Below are 15,663 nucleotides of genomic sequence, written 5' to 3' on the forward strand. Positions count from 1 at the left end.
CATCAACATCCTTAAGAAAGATTTTTCCATATTACCTTTTCCTGCAAATGTAGGTTGTTACGTAAATGTTCTTTGACTTCATCATCGGTGTCTTTCTGTAGAAAGGCAGAATATTGTCTGCTTCAAATTATGATTCATCTCATAAGAACACATACAATATCGAACAGCTATTATTTTACTATTGAAACTTAACCTCTTTTGTTTTCAAAGTATGTAATTTACCAGAAAGGCATTGGTTTCTTTAAGTTTGACGACAAAACAAGGATTAATCTTTGAAGAGAATTAAAGCTAACGAACAGTATTTCCATATTTGGTCCAAATGAGTCTGCATATGCAACAAAGCACGTTGTATACAACTGCAAAATGACATAGAAATTACAGCAGCTGCCTATAAATATCACTTTTCCTTTTGAAAGCATAATTGGCAGTTATAATTGCTTATGGTACATTGATAAATTTAATTAAATTGACCACTTAGATATTTGTGCCTTAAAGTTCAGTTTATGAAGTTCTGCTTATTTTGCATTGAAAACTATTGCAAAGTATGCACTTACATGGCTGTATCTAGTCTTAGCCAAAGAGATGAGCTCTTGATCTCCAGGAGTACACATATTCAGACCAATAGGAAGCATCTTTTTAAGTGCAGCTACAATCAAGGATGTTTGTATGGAGTACAAATCCCCTCTACGTTTTGATTTCTTTCTTTCTTGATCTTGTCCTCCGGACTATAATGAAAAAAAAGAAAATTAAATTACTGTAATTCTCTGATTGCACAGTTTCCCAACAAGTTTTTTCCCTAATGGTCCAAGGAAATGTAATACAGTGATGTAATACAATGAATTAAAACTGCTTCATTAGAAGAAGGCTATATAGTCTTGAGGGGGAAATATAAAGGAATACTTTTGGTGAGTGCCAATTAGAAACTGAAATAACAGTAATAGTTTAATAACAGTGACATACTTTTGTGTGCATTCATACACATGAAACTAACTATATTTTCTGGATCTTAACTCTCAAATCAGAAAAAAGCCTAAAATGAAAAGCTGAGGCAGTCTCAGTGGACATTATGAGTTCCCGAAGTTACAGAGACCAATTCAGGCTGTTTACATTTTTGTTAGAAACTTACTTAAATATAGTTATCCAGGGTCTGAATGAATTAATGTTGTCTGATTTGTCTCAACAGAAAAATACATGTATCTAAAAGGCTTTGATTCAATGCAATGAAAAGCCAATGAACTAATGTCTCTGGGGAAAGCACTGTCCTTTGTTTTTAGCTAATAGAAGTAACTCTGGGATGAAAAATTAAGTCTTTTACGTCTTTGGAAATCATGATAATAGGAAAAAGAAAACAAAAGAGACAGAGAAGTAAACTGCACAACAGAATGACATCTGCCCTTTCTTCTTGTAACAAACAGTACAACAATATTTCACACACAACTTATCAATTATGAGACAACAAACCAAAATCTTTAGAACAGATCATATATTTAATAAACATACAGTAAACAACAACAGCAACATAAAATTAGCCCAGTTCTGAATTCTGTACCTAGATTAAACTCCTAATACACTCAAGGGGAGTTTTGCCTAAGATAAGATTTCAGGACTAGGCCTCCAGTCTTATACAACACTACAAAATAGCAAATGTTTGCATTTAACAATCCACATCCTTTTCCCTCTGTCAAAGTTTTACTGACTATTGTTTCTATAACACATTGCGTAGCTCCATATAAACATAATCCATTGTGATTCATTATTTACCAATTATTACCACACTCTTATCACAGTAATCTCTGGAAGGAAAAAAAAATAAAGCAGCTGTACATATTCTACTCAGTGGTAAATTTTGGCAAATTCTGACTTCTAGACGGTGAACCTTTGTGTAAACGGCTGGTGTTGAACATTTTACAGGTCAGAGGGAACACTCAATGGATGTGGCTTCTTTTCTTAAGGAACTAACAATTGCAAGAGCATACTTTGCCTCAAAGCTTTGCTTTTGGAAGTGCCTTAGAAATAGCAGTGATGTAATGGCTATAAAAGTGACATTATTTGTACTCTACATCGACACCAGACAAACAAATCCTACAATGTATCACTATATTCCAGTGGCGTCACTATGCATCTTATATAAGGAATTACAAAATATATAATTAAAAAAAATTAAAATAAAAGAAGAAGAGATATTGATTTACTTTTCTGCTTCTTTATGCTTGAGGACATTTTACACATTTGATTTTCTTCATTTTCATTTGAGATTGTTACTCGGTATGAACAAGATAGGTGAATCTTAAAATTTGAACCTTTTTAAAACATAAAAAGAACATCCATTCTGCCTTTGCTGTCAAATTCTGCTGTCTGTGAATTCACAACTACTGCTAATAAATGTGTAAGTAGAGTCACGGACAGAAACCCAAGTGACAATAAAATTATCCTGTTCAGTTCTAATATGAACCTATATGAGTAAACATAATACCTTAATTTCATATGTAAAGAGCATTAAATTGGATGTATTCAGGTTAAATAATCAACTGTGTTAAAAGTAGCTCAACAAGAAGAATGATATAACCTGTTTGCCTAACAGGACATAATATTCTTACTTATCTGAGGATTTAAGCACAAGAATTTCCAGTTCCTGAGGAAACATATATAGAAAAAGATTCACAGATTCTCCAGAATTACAATAAAAAAGAAGAAAATTTACTTTTCCTAAAAAAAAAAAATCAACTAAAACCTTCTTAGATGATGGAATTGATATTTTTAGTATTTCTAACCTTCCTTAAACCATTAATTCTCAGGGATTATCATGAAAGCATTTATTAAATTCTACTCTATATATCTGGGGAAGTTTGACAATACCAAAGTGTGAGATCAGCTAACTTTTTAACTCATGCCTCGAATTTAATGGATTTAAAAAATCTTCACAGCATCATGTGTTTCTCAGCACACAGGATGAAGCGAAAGATGCTTTTATGCTCCATTTTTACTGTTGATTCTGATTCAGTAATGAAGAACACGCTATAGGTCAAAAAATATTCATGTGTATTAGAAATTCATATTAAAATTCTAACATGTAAGATGCAAAGGAAGGTGGATCATGGTTCACTGGACACATAGAAAGTTTTGAAAATATTAAATATGTAAAAGAAAAACAGATTATTCAAAGGGTTCATCATTCTGACATCTCTAGTACAGATCATTTTACCTTTGGAAAAGGGTAGGATTTGAACTCTATATCTTATTTAAATTTACCGGTTCTAATACAATCTCCTATTCATCTACAGACAGGGTATATTTTATAGCACATTTCTCCCACGTGTTCTTCTTGAATATCATGAGTCAAATACGTGTTTCTGATGACTCCACTTAAGCACTGCTTTTACAATATCTGCTTCAATATATTAGCCAAAAAAAAAGAAAATCCAAAACAAACAAAATCAACCAAAAAAAAACCCTGGAATGCAGAAAGACAGCAGAGGCAGAACGTACATCTAAAATAATAACAGAAGGTAATTTTACTACATTTTCCTATTAAGCAACATATGGAAGCACCAGAGGGAATTTTGGCTGCTCTGGTCAAACACTGCCACTTTAAATCAGAGAAAATTTATAGCAGGTGGGAGTTGGGCCTTTACTTTGTGACGCCACTGCTATGATAAATGGAAAGAATGCTTGGAGCCTGATCATCTCTAGAACTAAAACAAAGACATATCATGCACTTTGACCTGTACCTTTACTTGCATGGCCTGTATGAAAGAAAAATAAAGGGAAGAAAATATAAGTAAAAAAGATGAAAATTTCAGAAGTTAGTAATAAAGTTACTCAGCTTAAACAGGACAATAAAAACATAAATTTGTAGCTAAAAAAATAGACTGTAAGTGTACAATCAAACGAGATCTTTGTAAAATCACTTTTATTCAGCTCAATCCTTATTAAATGAACTTATGGATGACTTTCTGAATTTATCTGTTGCTATTCAGCACTACCATTTGTTGCTTCAGCACATAAAGAAGTACATATAGTAAGCAAGCACGTCAATACAGTAATTACTGCATCTTTTCGCAATATTGTTAAAAGGATGAAGGTGTCTGGAATTCTGGATAGTCCAATAATGAAAAACATTTACTTTTGTGGAAATAAACAGCTCTATCTCTTTTTTTCCCAACAAAATATGATGGAGAACAAATATGTTTAGAAATAGAAATCAAACTATCAGTGTGAAGATGCAGCACCTCATTTATAGATGTATTTTCCCATTGCTCATTACTGTTTTGAAGACAGACTGAGAGAAAACTTGACTTAAGTTCATATCTCTCAGCAATACCCAATCCTAGAACAATGTTATGAACTCAACTGTAACTCTCATACATACACAGGGTTTTTTTTGCATTTGTTACCTTAATACCATAAATACACTTAAATGAATATGTATTCTGTAAGCAACACTGTATTATCATTGTGTCAGGCAATCTTAAGAAGATAACGACAACCTAATGTAGTTTTGGTTAAATGGCAAAAAAAATTCAACTGTTATTTGAAAGAATCCTTGACCAGGCATGGGAAAATACTATGCAAAACTATTGGTTAAAGAAAAACCATAAAAAAAGCCACAAACACAAATGATTTCTCCTTTTCTAATAGTAACTTTGTTTTCTTGTTATACTTGAATTAGCCTCAAAATGTTGAAACTAAGCCATTACTAAAATCTCTTCTTATATCCTACTATATTTATACCACATACTGAAAAAAAATAGCTACAAGTCGAGAAAGACTGAAAGATTAGTCATCAAACTGTCAAGCATCTTAGAATCTTCAATACTTTACTCAGACAAGCAGCAAATTTTAATTGAAAATTTCAATTGCTTGAAATATGTATGTTCTGTACAGACATGGCTCAGCAGACATACACTAAAGGTATGTAAATACAAGACCTTAATAATATTTCATTTATTAGAGATGAGCATAAATGTAATCCACACGTTATTTACCATAGCATATCTAAAGGAAACAGATTCTATGCAATTGGAATAGTCTTTAAAAAAGAGATCTAAAATTCTTGCAGAAAACACTGACATGAAATCCTCTATTATCCTAGATTTGCAAGTAATATGTATTACATATTACAAATGGACACAAACCACAATGTTGCTTCATAACACAAACTTGGATTTTATGACTGCCTCAAACTTCTTTTATAGGTCTGTCCAAATGCTTTTTTTAGAAACAGATGCAAAAAATTAATATTAAGGGCCAGTCAAACAAAACTTCATTAAGATTTGTAAGTGTTTAGAAAATAAGGTTATATATCCAGCCACACATTCATGTAGATTACAAAATTTACACAGAAAAATCGCCCACATATATATTACACTTTTATTATGTACGTGTGAATGTATATGTTTAGTCTTTTATACCAATTAACTGTAAAACACAATAGGAGATGATTGCATCTTAATCAAAATGCTATTTTATCAACAAACCTACAAAGGGTTCAAAAATAACAGATTAGTGGGGTTGAATGTGTTTAAATTCTCCATTTCAACACTTCTATTACAAATCTGTTATTTTCAATGCAGTCTAAGTCACCAGTCTCGCTCAGACTGAAAGTTCTCTAACTTACCATTCCCCTCCGAGCAATCTGCTGCCATTATTTCAGAAAAGAAAAATTAAAAACTTTCTCAGCTGTTAATACATTTATTTGAGAAGTATAATCAAAATGCAATGGGTAATTAATCAGTTTATTGATTGGAATGATGAATTGTTACCACTGCTTTTATTTTTATCAATACATTATATAATCCTAATCCTTTATCTTCTGCATATTTTTTTCTGCATATGGCATGTAAAGATACAGAACATTCCATACATGAGATATCATACTTTACATCCTACTACTATCACAGTATTTTCTACCATAGGAAAAATGCTATGCCTGTTATACAACAGACAGTTGTCTAAAGCAGGCCAAAATCATCCGTCTAAAAGACCCCAAATTGTTCTGTCTTGGGTCAACAGTTTATAGCCAATGCTTTTTCAAATTTGGGTCATGTAGATTTCTGATCCTATATTCCCATGATTTTATCCAAAATGGAGCAGTATGAGGGATAACTATTCTTTCTTTTGTAAAGATTTTTTATTTGTTATTTCTGCCATGCCTAACTGACTAAAATACGACAATAATAGTTTACATCCTATTATTCTATTATCAATACTGCAGTGAGATACAATTTAGATTAAATATGAATCACCAGATTCTAATCTATCATGTAATAAAAACCAAATGTACACCTAATTCTTGGTTCCTCTGGCCAATTCTAACATATAAATATAGAAGTATACGTATTAAATATATGTGTAGTGACTGCTATATCTACCGTTCAGAACTACTTGTTAGACTCCGTTACTGTGCAAATAGCCTGGACTGTGCCCACTACTCATCTTGCTAATGAGGATAATACAGATATTTCAATCTCTCTGCACAATTTCAATGAGATGCACCTTGAAAACAAGAAAACACATTAAAAAAAAGCCTTTTCTGCAAATATAGAATCTTCTATATGATTTGAATTGCTGTTCAGTGCCAGCCGTGAACTAATAATGAGCAGAAAATCTGTTATTTTTACTTGTAAACTTTCCAACATCAGTGTTTGTTTTAACCAAATTTCAGAACTTAAAATATATATATATATATATATAAAGCAGAAGTAGTTTTTTTTTAAGAGATTTAAGGAATGTGATGGCACATTTTACCTGATCATCTGTGGTCTAAGGTTGCACTTTGAGAAGCTAGGTTACATACAATCAAAACACAGTGAAATACAAACCAACAAACTCCGTAACTTCTCTGGAACACGTTCAAAATAGGATTACTCCATACGTATTACAAATATGATTAAAAAGGAGTTCTTTGCTACATTTACTATTACTAATTTAGAATTAGACTTCAGCTGGCTTTAGATGAGTGAGTCAATCTTCTTCAACTAATGTCAAAGTGACATTTTGTACCTTGACAACATGTATTTTCTCTGTTACACAGGTAAAAATTGTACTTTCCAGCCATCATGTCGGAATCTTGTCATATTGAAAATGAGCAAAAAAGAAACTGGTGTAGTCATTAACAAGAAAAACAGAGGACATGAATAAAGGGGTGTAATCAAAGACAGCATTCCTCTCAAAGTTGACAAGGAAAACACTGATTAGTGTTCACAAGGAAAAGATCAGACAACCGATATTTCATCACTTGCTTTTATAAAATAGTCTACTTTTGCCTTCTTTTTCTGAAAGATCAACAACCTATATCATATATTACAACTCAGATGCTTTTATATGTGTAACTTTTTCAAACAAGACCTTTATTGTAATCTTGTATCTATGACTAATTAGTAGACATTTAATAAGTAACTCTTAGGTACATGGCCTATATTTTGCATAGGAGTTGACATGTCTATCATCAAGAATCACAACTAGTCTTTGTTATTCCTTTCAGCATAGCAGCTGTAATCCGAGTAGATTTTCAGAGCCTTCTTACAACTTAAATGATCCACAAATTTTTATTAACTTACTTTAGACATCTTGCTCTTGGTGTCTCCCGTTAAAAATGCCAAATTGTTGATTTCATTCTGAATCACAAAATTTTGTTCTTCTCTTTTGAAATTCTAAAGATGAAAAAAGAATCACCAGAAGTTTAATTCATCCACATGTACCACATTTATATTTAAAGACAGAATGAAAAGGAAGAAAAAGTACACATCTTATCTTACGTGTGATTTACACCACAGGATAAAAACTTCAGCTACCATTCGAAAGAGTTCATCAGAGTCTGCATCTGGTTTCTTTAGCCAATTTGCTCTAGTTACAAATACAAGAGAAATTTTAAATCAGACATTTAAATAAAATTGAACATAAAATTCACTATTTAATAGATTGGGTTATGTATAGGTAATCTTGGAATTAAATGAGAATCACTTCACTCTTCCATGACCATCTTTAGAAAGACAATTTTTCATGGCAGTTTAACTCATCTCCAACAAAACATCTAATTCTTGGCCACTTATTTCTGCCTGCTTTGCCTCCCCATGGTGCCAACACATGCTTTTATGTCTATTCTGTGAACCAGACTAGAAGATAGATCTGGCTGAAAAGCAAATGTGTTTCTGTAATTATTTCTCTATTTCTTCCTGCCTGCCCCCCCCCCCAAAATAAGATTTTGTTATCAAAACTTTGCATTGATCCAGAAGAGGACATTATAACGGGGAGAGGAAGAACAACAAATGAATGCATGGGTAGAGCTGTAAGGACTCACTGCTTTAATTGGTTCAGTTTTGTAATCCAGCAACTAACACAATTTCAGTCTCGGTCTGTCTGCACAAGGATGCCCAGAAAATTTGGGCAAATGAATCAGCAGAAGCAGCCTTCTTATTTGTCTCTAAATTAACATGAATTGATATGGCCATACATAAAGTGGGCATCTGTCAGCAGACCTGGAAGGAATTATTATGTTATAATTTATGCTCATTAACTCCATCTTTCTAGTTGGATTTCTCCAACCCCAGTGAAATCCGTGCTTTGTTAAAAATTTGAAGTGTTTCCTTGCCAACAAGGTTTGACATAGTACAGCCTTGAGTTCATCTAGAAAAAGTAGATAATTCTCAGTGTAAATTGGTTCATAGCATAAACAATCATGCATACAGTGAAAATGCTCCTAACTAGCCCAATATGTACTAACACCTAAAAAATATAAATGAACAAGAGTTGTGTAAAAAAGAACAATATTGTAAAGTATAGGAGTAAGATACTGTAGATATTGAAATACTATAGACACTTCAGATACTCTTTTGAAGAGCATCTTGGGGTCATGTTCTGGAACAAAGGAAAGGTAAAATGTAGGCTCAGAATAATTCTTCAGTAAATGGTTGAGGAGAAAAACGTCTCGTAAATTGAAAGGCTATACAATGTTGTCCAAACACTTTTTATTTCTGTCTTAAAAAAACAAGAGAAAAGATTAAAATCTTTGTAATATTATGCACAAATAGAATGATTCAATTGAAGAAAAATGTTTTTTCACCCCTTCATTAACAGCTAAGGAGTTTAGCCATGTTTTAATTTTTGAAAGGCGTATTTATTTGTAATGTCATTGGGCTGCAGTAGCATACTCATATATAAGAAGTCTGGTCAGGATACGTGTTCTCAATGATAATAGCTCAACCAAATAAACCAAATGCATTTGAGAAAAAGGTGTGAATTCCCGGTACATTTTCCTATAAATTAAGAATCTTAAAATACTCAGAATCTGATTCTCAGCATAACGTTAAATGCATTGTGTTCTTTCTGATTATCTGATCATGGACTCCAGTGCATTAACAAATAAACATGAGATTAATTATTATTTTCTATTTACCTATTGTTGTCTACATAACGTATCAACATTGGATAGAAGGCATAAAGGTCTCTGCAAAGAACTGCAAACTCATCGAGAATGAGTAGCTCAGCTTCTTGGGTGTCAGTTTTACTATCTGCTCTCAGTTGCTCCTCTTCCATCACGATCTTTATAGCTTTCTTCTTCAGTTTCTCCAGTGTCGGAATAAAGTGACTTTTGAGCAGATCAGGCCTGGCTTTGCTGATGATGGGTTGAGCATAAACTATACAGAAAAATAAAGACAACCCCATGATTAATGCACAATTGATGATTTCATGGTACTAACATGAACTATGCAGTTCTAGAAAACATAGTGCATAGTTCTAGGTCATAGTGCTTCATGTATTTCAGGAGCATAATAAAATTATTAATAAAACTCTGAATATGGTTTTGTAGGAACTGTGTATATTGAGAGTTTAAAAACTAGATACTGGAAATTCAGATTATAAGTATTTCAGCCTTAGGCCAATTAAACTACTATCGTTCTGGTGAGTCACATGTCTCTAATTTAGAACCTAAAGAAAGTGGGGATTAAGACACAAAGTCCTCACAAAAACACTGTTGGGTTTTTGTTTGTGTGTGTGTTTTGTATAACAATGTCAGAAAATAGAAGACGATGTTCTGGAAGAACTTCTTTATTTTGTCTTGGGTGAGATAAAATGCTGAGAATGAATGACTAATTCAAGATCACGGTTCCATTTTATACAAGAATTAGTAATAAAATTCAGACCACCTGAGTAAAAAATTATTGTGAGAACTACACTAGTACATTATTATTATGACTACATGATTATTTACATCCTTATCTAGGTAAGCAGCCACTAGAAAAGTGCAAGCAGTGGTCTCTACAATTAAACAGCAGACTTCTTACTAAATTCTAACAAAATCATTATTATTTTGAAAGGCCTTTCAGTGTTTGAAATTATACTGAAAACCCAGTACCAATGAGGCATTAAAAATTAGGAGAAAATTATTACCTTTACATAGATTTTCTTTAACCACCTTACTGCATATTAAACTCTTATGTTATTTAGTGATAAAATTTGGATGCAGGAAATTTCTTTAGCTTGCTACCTACTAAGTGTCACATGACATTTTGAGAAATCTTTATGCTCATTTAATAGTTGGGACAGTTACCCAGGCAAAGCAACCAATTCTGAACTTGTATTACTCCTGGGATTATTTCACCATACACAGTTTCTTTCCGCTTTTGTCCTGATATTTCTTGTACAAAATTCACAGGACTTATACTCTGAACTGCAATATTCAGTTCTTAAGTGTCTTGAAAATCAATGGAATTCTCAACTCCAAATTAAATGCTAAGGCTCTTATACAGTGCGTAGAGAAAGTAAGATTTTCAAAACTCGTTATGTTGTATGGAAAGCTCTCTGCCTACAGTGATGCTACAATGCATGCATAAAAATAATATTAACAAGATTTTTTAAAAAAAATTAAAATATCTTTCTCTTACTGTTACTCATACAATTTTCATCTTTATTTCCTGCAGTTTTTAATTACAATTTGTTATTATTATACTAGTGTGTAACAAGGTAAAGTGCAGCAAAGTAATTAAATACTATTAGGTGCAAGTACTCTTTACAAATATTTACCTGCAATTCTTTTCATCCAAGATGCTTCATCTATTCCCAGATTGTTGTTAATTATTTTCAGAATGTTTCCAAGAATGATGCTCAGATGTTCAGATGTTACCATTGTACAGCAAGGCCCAGCGCTTTGAGGAATGCTCTCAGATCCTCTTTCCCACCAGTAGGATAAATAGTTGCATAACATGGGTAAGATAACCTCAATTACATGAGGCATTTCAGTATACCTTGCTCCAGATTCTGCTAAATCATTAATTTCCTTTATTAGTCCATCCAACTGAGGGATCTCTGGACACATCTCTTCTACTGTATCAGGCATACCTAAAACTGCAAGTAAGGGTAGAAAGGAAAAAGACTAAAATAAAAGAAGACATCTACCTTCAAATATGTATGATTAAACTATAAATATAAATAAAACTGTCACTCATGTTATTTTCTGTCACTTTCTTGGGCAGACATAACTTTAGTTGGGCTTTTGGGTCTCTCATCTCACAAACTATGTCTTTCTGATAAAGTGCATATATCACAGATGTAGACAATATCTGCCATAAAGCTTTACCATAAAGTGTCCTTCAGTTACCTGCTCAGCTATGTAAATGTGCAGAACCCAGAGCTTATATCAAGGACTGTGTTTCAAACTGCAGCAAATCTTCTCTTTTTATTTTGTCTTGAACACTGTTTCCAAGCCATGTTGTGAGATGAAGTGGTTGAAACTAGTTCAAAAGGACCAAAAAAAGGTCACTGATTTTCACACCTGCTAAAATGTTCTTTGCGCAAGTCCGTGAAAAGAGGTCAAGCATTGGTCACTGCGGTTTAGGGAGGGGCTCAGGGGAGTTCAGCACTCCTGAGACCAACTGCAGATGCCCACCTGGAAAAACCGCGTGAGAGCTTATGTAACACAGTTCTCCTGAAGGAATAGTCGGTGGGCAAAAATGGGCATGATCAGCTGTCATCAACTGCATAAAGGGGGAAGTCTCACTATTTTGAATCACACAATCATGGAGTGGTTGGGTTTGGAAAGGACCTTAAAGATCACCTAGTTCTACCACCTCCCCGCCAAGGGCAAGGACATCTTCCACCAGGCTGGGTATCTCAAAGCCTCATTCAGCCTGGCCTTGACCACCTCCAGGGATGGGACACCCAGTGTCTCACCGCCCTCACAGTAAAACATTTCTTCCTCGTATCTAACCTAAATTGCAATTTGCAAAAGATTAAATCCACCTCAGGGAAAAAGAAACAAAAAGCTCAAAATTGTGGGTGACACTAAAAATAAACTATGCCTTGCTCATGAAATCTGCACATCTATCTCCTAACAAAAATGCCAGGAAAGATTTCCAGTTGTCAGATGACTCTACTAGAAATTGAAGGGTGCTTATTCGGCAATTAACAACCCATCATAATCTAACACCAGTCATTCAACTAAAACTCTTCTTCTACCAGTGCTGCTTCTATGAAGCAGAGCTGACTGGAAAGATGATCTATTACAATCTTTTCCATAACTGCTTTTATATGGAAAAGCTTGTAAAGCATATGGAATTTATTGACCTACATTTTGTTGTTGCTGTTGTTGTTGTTTAAAGGAACAACGATTATGGCAGGTAATGACTCTTACATAGATCAATGAGGAAAAGACTGAAATACTTTAAGATATGAGAGTCCATCAAGAGTAAAGCTGGAGAGAAGCAAATGAAAAAAAATCTATGTAGAAGGATTCATGCTCCTTTGATTAATGTTTCACGAAATGAGAGTTATATTCTGTCAGGAGTTTCCTATACCAACCACACTGCAGTGCTGTTAGGAAAACAAAAATTACAGATAATTTTCCTGTTCACATAAATAAGATACATCTTTCACATTTCTAATAAGAACACAAATGTAAAATTTGCTAAAAATCTTTGTAATGTAGGTATGATCTTTGACCAAGCTTTAAATATTACAGTGTGCAGCTAGAGAAAAGAATTCAAACATAATGTTAGAAAGTATATGCAAATATACTGGGAGAAAAGTATCAAAGTTAACGAAGTTTCAACAAAGCAGAGCAAATAACAAGTAGTGAAAGAGCAACAGTAGGATTTCTCTACTGAGGTATAAATTTGGGTTCTTTTACATTATTACAATTTCTTTCTATTACTATTAGTTGGGAAGAAGCAAACATTTTTGGGTTTTTTTTGCATGAGAAATAGTACTTACTTGCTCTTTCTCTTGCACTTTTTGTGTTGAAGACAGACAATGGGTTGTAATGGTTGAGAGAAGGTTCAAGAAATGCTACTGGAATGGCTGCTGCAAGAGATGCTAAGCACTCACCAAGTGCAGGACGCTGCCTGTATATGAGAAACACTAAAAGTTACCTGAAAGAAAAAGTCTTTTGCTAGGCTTTCAATGTCTAGCATGCACTACAAAGCAGTATAAACTTTTATTGCTTGTTTAGTTTCTCTCTTAACACATCAGGAACTGTTGGACAATTTTGAAAAATTGTATTTCTCACATGAACAAAATTACTCAAAATTATAATGATATAACAAACAAAGGGAGTTTTTTTTGTAAAAAAAAGCCTCCGCCAATATTGTATGTTAAAGGTAAACTGCTCCAAAGTGCAAACTGTAGAAAACATCTACAATATGCACAAAAAAATAGATTAATATCTGCATATTCTTATTATACCTTCAATTTGCTAAAAGGAACAAATGCATACAATAGGCGGGAATTTGTTTTGGCAGTCATACTTTTTTCAAGATTTCACTTCTTTTCTTTCTATCTCTCTCTAAATTTTGTTGGCTTCACATATTATACCATTTGCATAGTCAAATGAAAAGACCACCAAGGGATGGCAATCACAAAGAAGCATTTCCATTATAACATTGTTATAACAGGCTTTCTTGCATCTTTGGAAATCTTCATTTTGAGAAGCCTCAAATAGGTCAAATGGAAGTCTTAAACCGAACAATCTGGATATGTACTTGTATATATGACTCAATACAGAAATTGATTTTGTCATATCTGACTACTTGCATTGAAAAACATGTGCTATATGTATTTCATATAATAATGTTTTTCAATAATGTGACCAGCATTTCTCATGAGTCAAAGCCTCTTCTGACCAGACTACTGGAGTGTATTTCCTACAGTTTAGTCTCTCTCTCAGGCCCTGTGGATCTTAAACTTTGCATTATAAGGAAGATCATGAAAAGTGCCTAACCTAAAGCCTTCAGAAGCATAAGGAAAGGTTATGATTACCTCAGATCCTGTCTTGTGTTAGATGAACAATTAGGGTTCTCTTTTCTGAAGTAACAAATATGGATTTGAGCCTTTTTTAGTGGAAGATCTAAAATCCAGGGCTTGGAACTTACCAAAGCAATTTGATGCTTAAAGGAATTGTAGACCCTACTCTTTTTAAAATGCAAGTAACTGGTACAGTGGTTTCTTTTGTAGAATTAAAGGCTGTCAGAATGCTCCACACATATGCTCAGGATGTTATGCTCAGAATGACTATTTTGAAAACTCTGTATAGACTTAAGTGTGAGACAGATGCAGCCTACTTAGCACAGCAACATGCAGTAGACAAATTTTGGGAAACTTAGAGGTAACGCATGGAAAACCTTAGTTTTCCCTGTGGGAAAAATAAACTCCCTGCAGACACACTGTCATAGGCAGGATGAGGTGTTTGCCTTTATTTAGTTTGGAGTTGGAGGAGGTGAGGGGAGTTGTGTGGAACTGAACTCTAAAAGGTAAGCAACTACATTTCATGTAAAGTTTATTATAAATATGCTAATGCTGTTTCAGATTCATCTTTCATTCAAACTGCTTTATTGCCTAAGCATGAGACTCCTAAAGAAAAGAACATTTTAGATGCTGAGTTTTTCACTCAATACCTTTCAACATAGATGTTCTTCCCAGTTCCAAGGGAATAGAGGCTAGAAAGAATTCTGTAACATGAGACTTGTACATCACCCACTAGAGGAAAATAAGAAGTAGATTATCAGTATTTATTAAACTGAAGACTAATTTCCAAATACTAAATACTCGTTCTATGTAACATGATAAAAGATGTCTAAAACTTTTAGCATATGTATCATTGAGCATTCTAGGCTGTCAATAATTTACGTCTGTTATTTATATTCAGTTTCTCTAATACCTGGTCAGTCACCTGCATTCATTCCAAAACCTAGCAGATCATCAGGCATTCCAAGAGACCAGGACATACTTGCTATTAAGATATTGCAGGTTATTACACTCACAGAGTACAATTTTAATCTAAACCACATCAGTCTGTGTATCTAACCTCTAGAACCATGATCTAAAGGCTCCACACATTTTTAAGGAAAGTCTTTTGATGGATATAGATCTTTTAAATATCTTCTGCTTTGGAACTGTGATCACCCAAATATATACAAAATTTTGGAACAGCATATTGCTGAATCCTAAGGAGGTATTTCAGTAATTTTAAACTAAATGACACTAAACAGTAAGAAAAATTTAAATGAAAATAACTAAATTGGTTTTAAAACGCAAGAAAAAAACCCCACGAGAGATTAACAATGAGTTGTCTTATTTAATCTAATGAAGTAAAAAATATGTAATGAAAATAAGCATAATAAAATTTTTTATAGGTAAATAATCTTATCAAATAAACTTCAAAAATAAAATAAA

At 33.3% G+C, this 15,663-nt stretch overlaps 1 protein-coding gene across 5 annotated transcripts in view; it reads right to left on the reverse strand.

Moving 5' to 3' along the window:
• The window catches only part of RYR3 (ryanodine receptor 3), a 220,382-nt gene that overhangs the window by 39,674 nt on the left and 165,045 nt on the right, over nucleotides 1-15,663 (reverse strand). For 4 of the 5 annotated variants that reach the window (XM_054069060.1, XM_054069058.1, XM_054069057.1 and 1 more), the window contains exons 64-71: nucleotides 14,886-14,967; nucleotides 13,207-13,337; nucleotides 11,023-11,343; nucleotides 9,395-9,635; nucleotides 7,758-7,845; nucleotides 7,560-7,652; nucleotides 555-725; nucleotides 36-95 (exon numbers count right to left, since the gene is read on the reverse strand). In XM_054069060.1, coding sequence (XP_053925035.1) covers nucleotides 36-95; nucleotides 555-725; nucleotides 7,560-7,652; nucleotides 7,758-7,845; nucleotides 9,395-9,635; nucleotides 11,023-11,343; nucleotides 13,207-13,337; nucleotides 14,886-14,967 — 1,187 coding nt within the window. Of the gene's footprint in view, nucleotides 1-35; nucleotides 96-554; nucleotides 726-3,728; nucleotides 3,744-5,617; nucleotides 5,639-7,559; nucleotides 7,653-7,757; nucleotides 7,846-9,394; nucleotides 9,636-11,022; nucleotides 11,344-13,206; nucleotides 13,338-14,885; nucleotides 14,968-15,663 lie in introns of all 5 variants that reach the window. The other variant, XM_054069055.1, reaches the window with a different exon arrangement.

Source organism: Cuculus canorus, chromosome 5, assembly GCF_017976375.1.
Source record: "Cuculus canorus isolate bCucCan1 chromosome 5, bCucCan1.pri, whole genome shotgun sequence".
Taxonomy (NCBI): domain Eukaryota; kingdom Metazoa; phylum Chordata; class Aves; order Cuculiformes; family Cuculidae; genus Cuculus; species Cuculus canorus.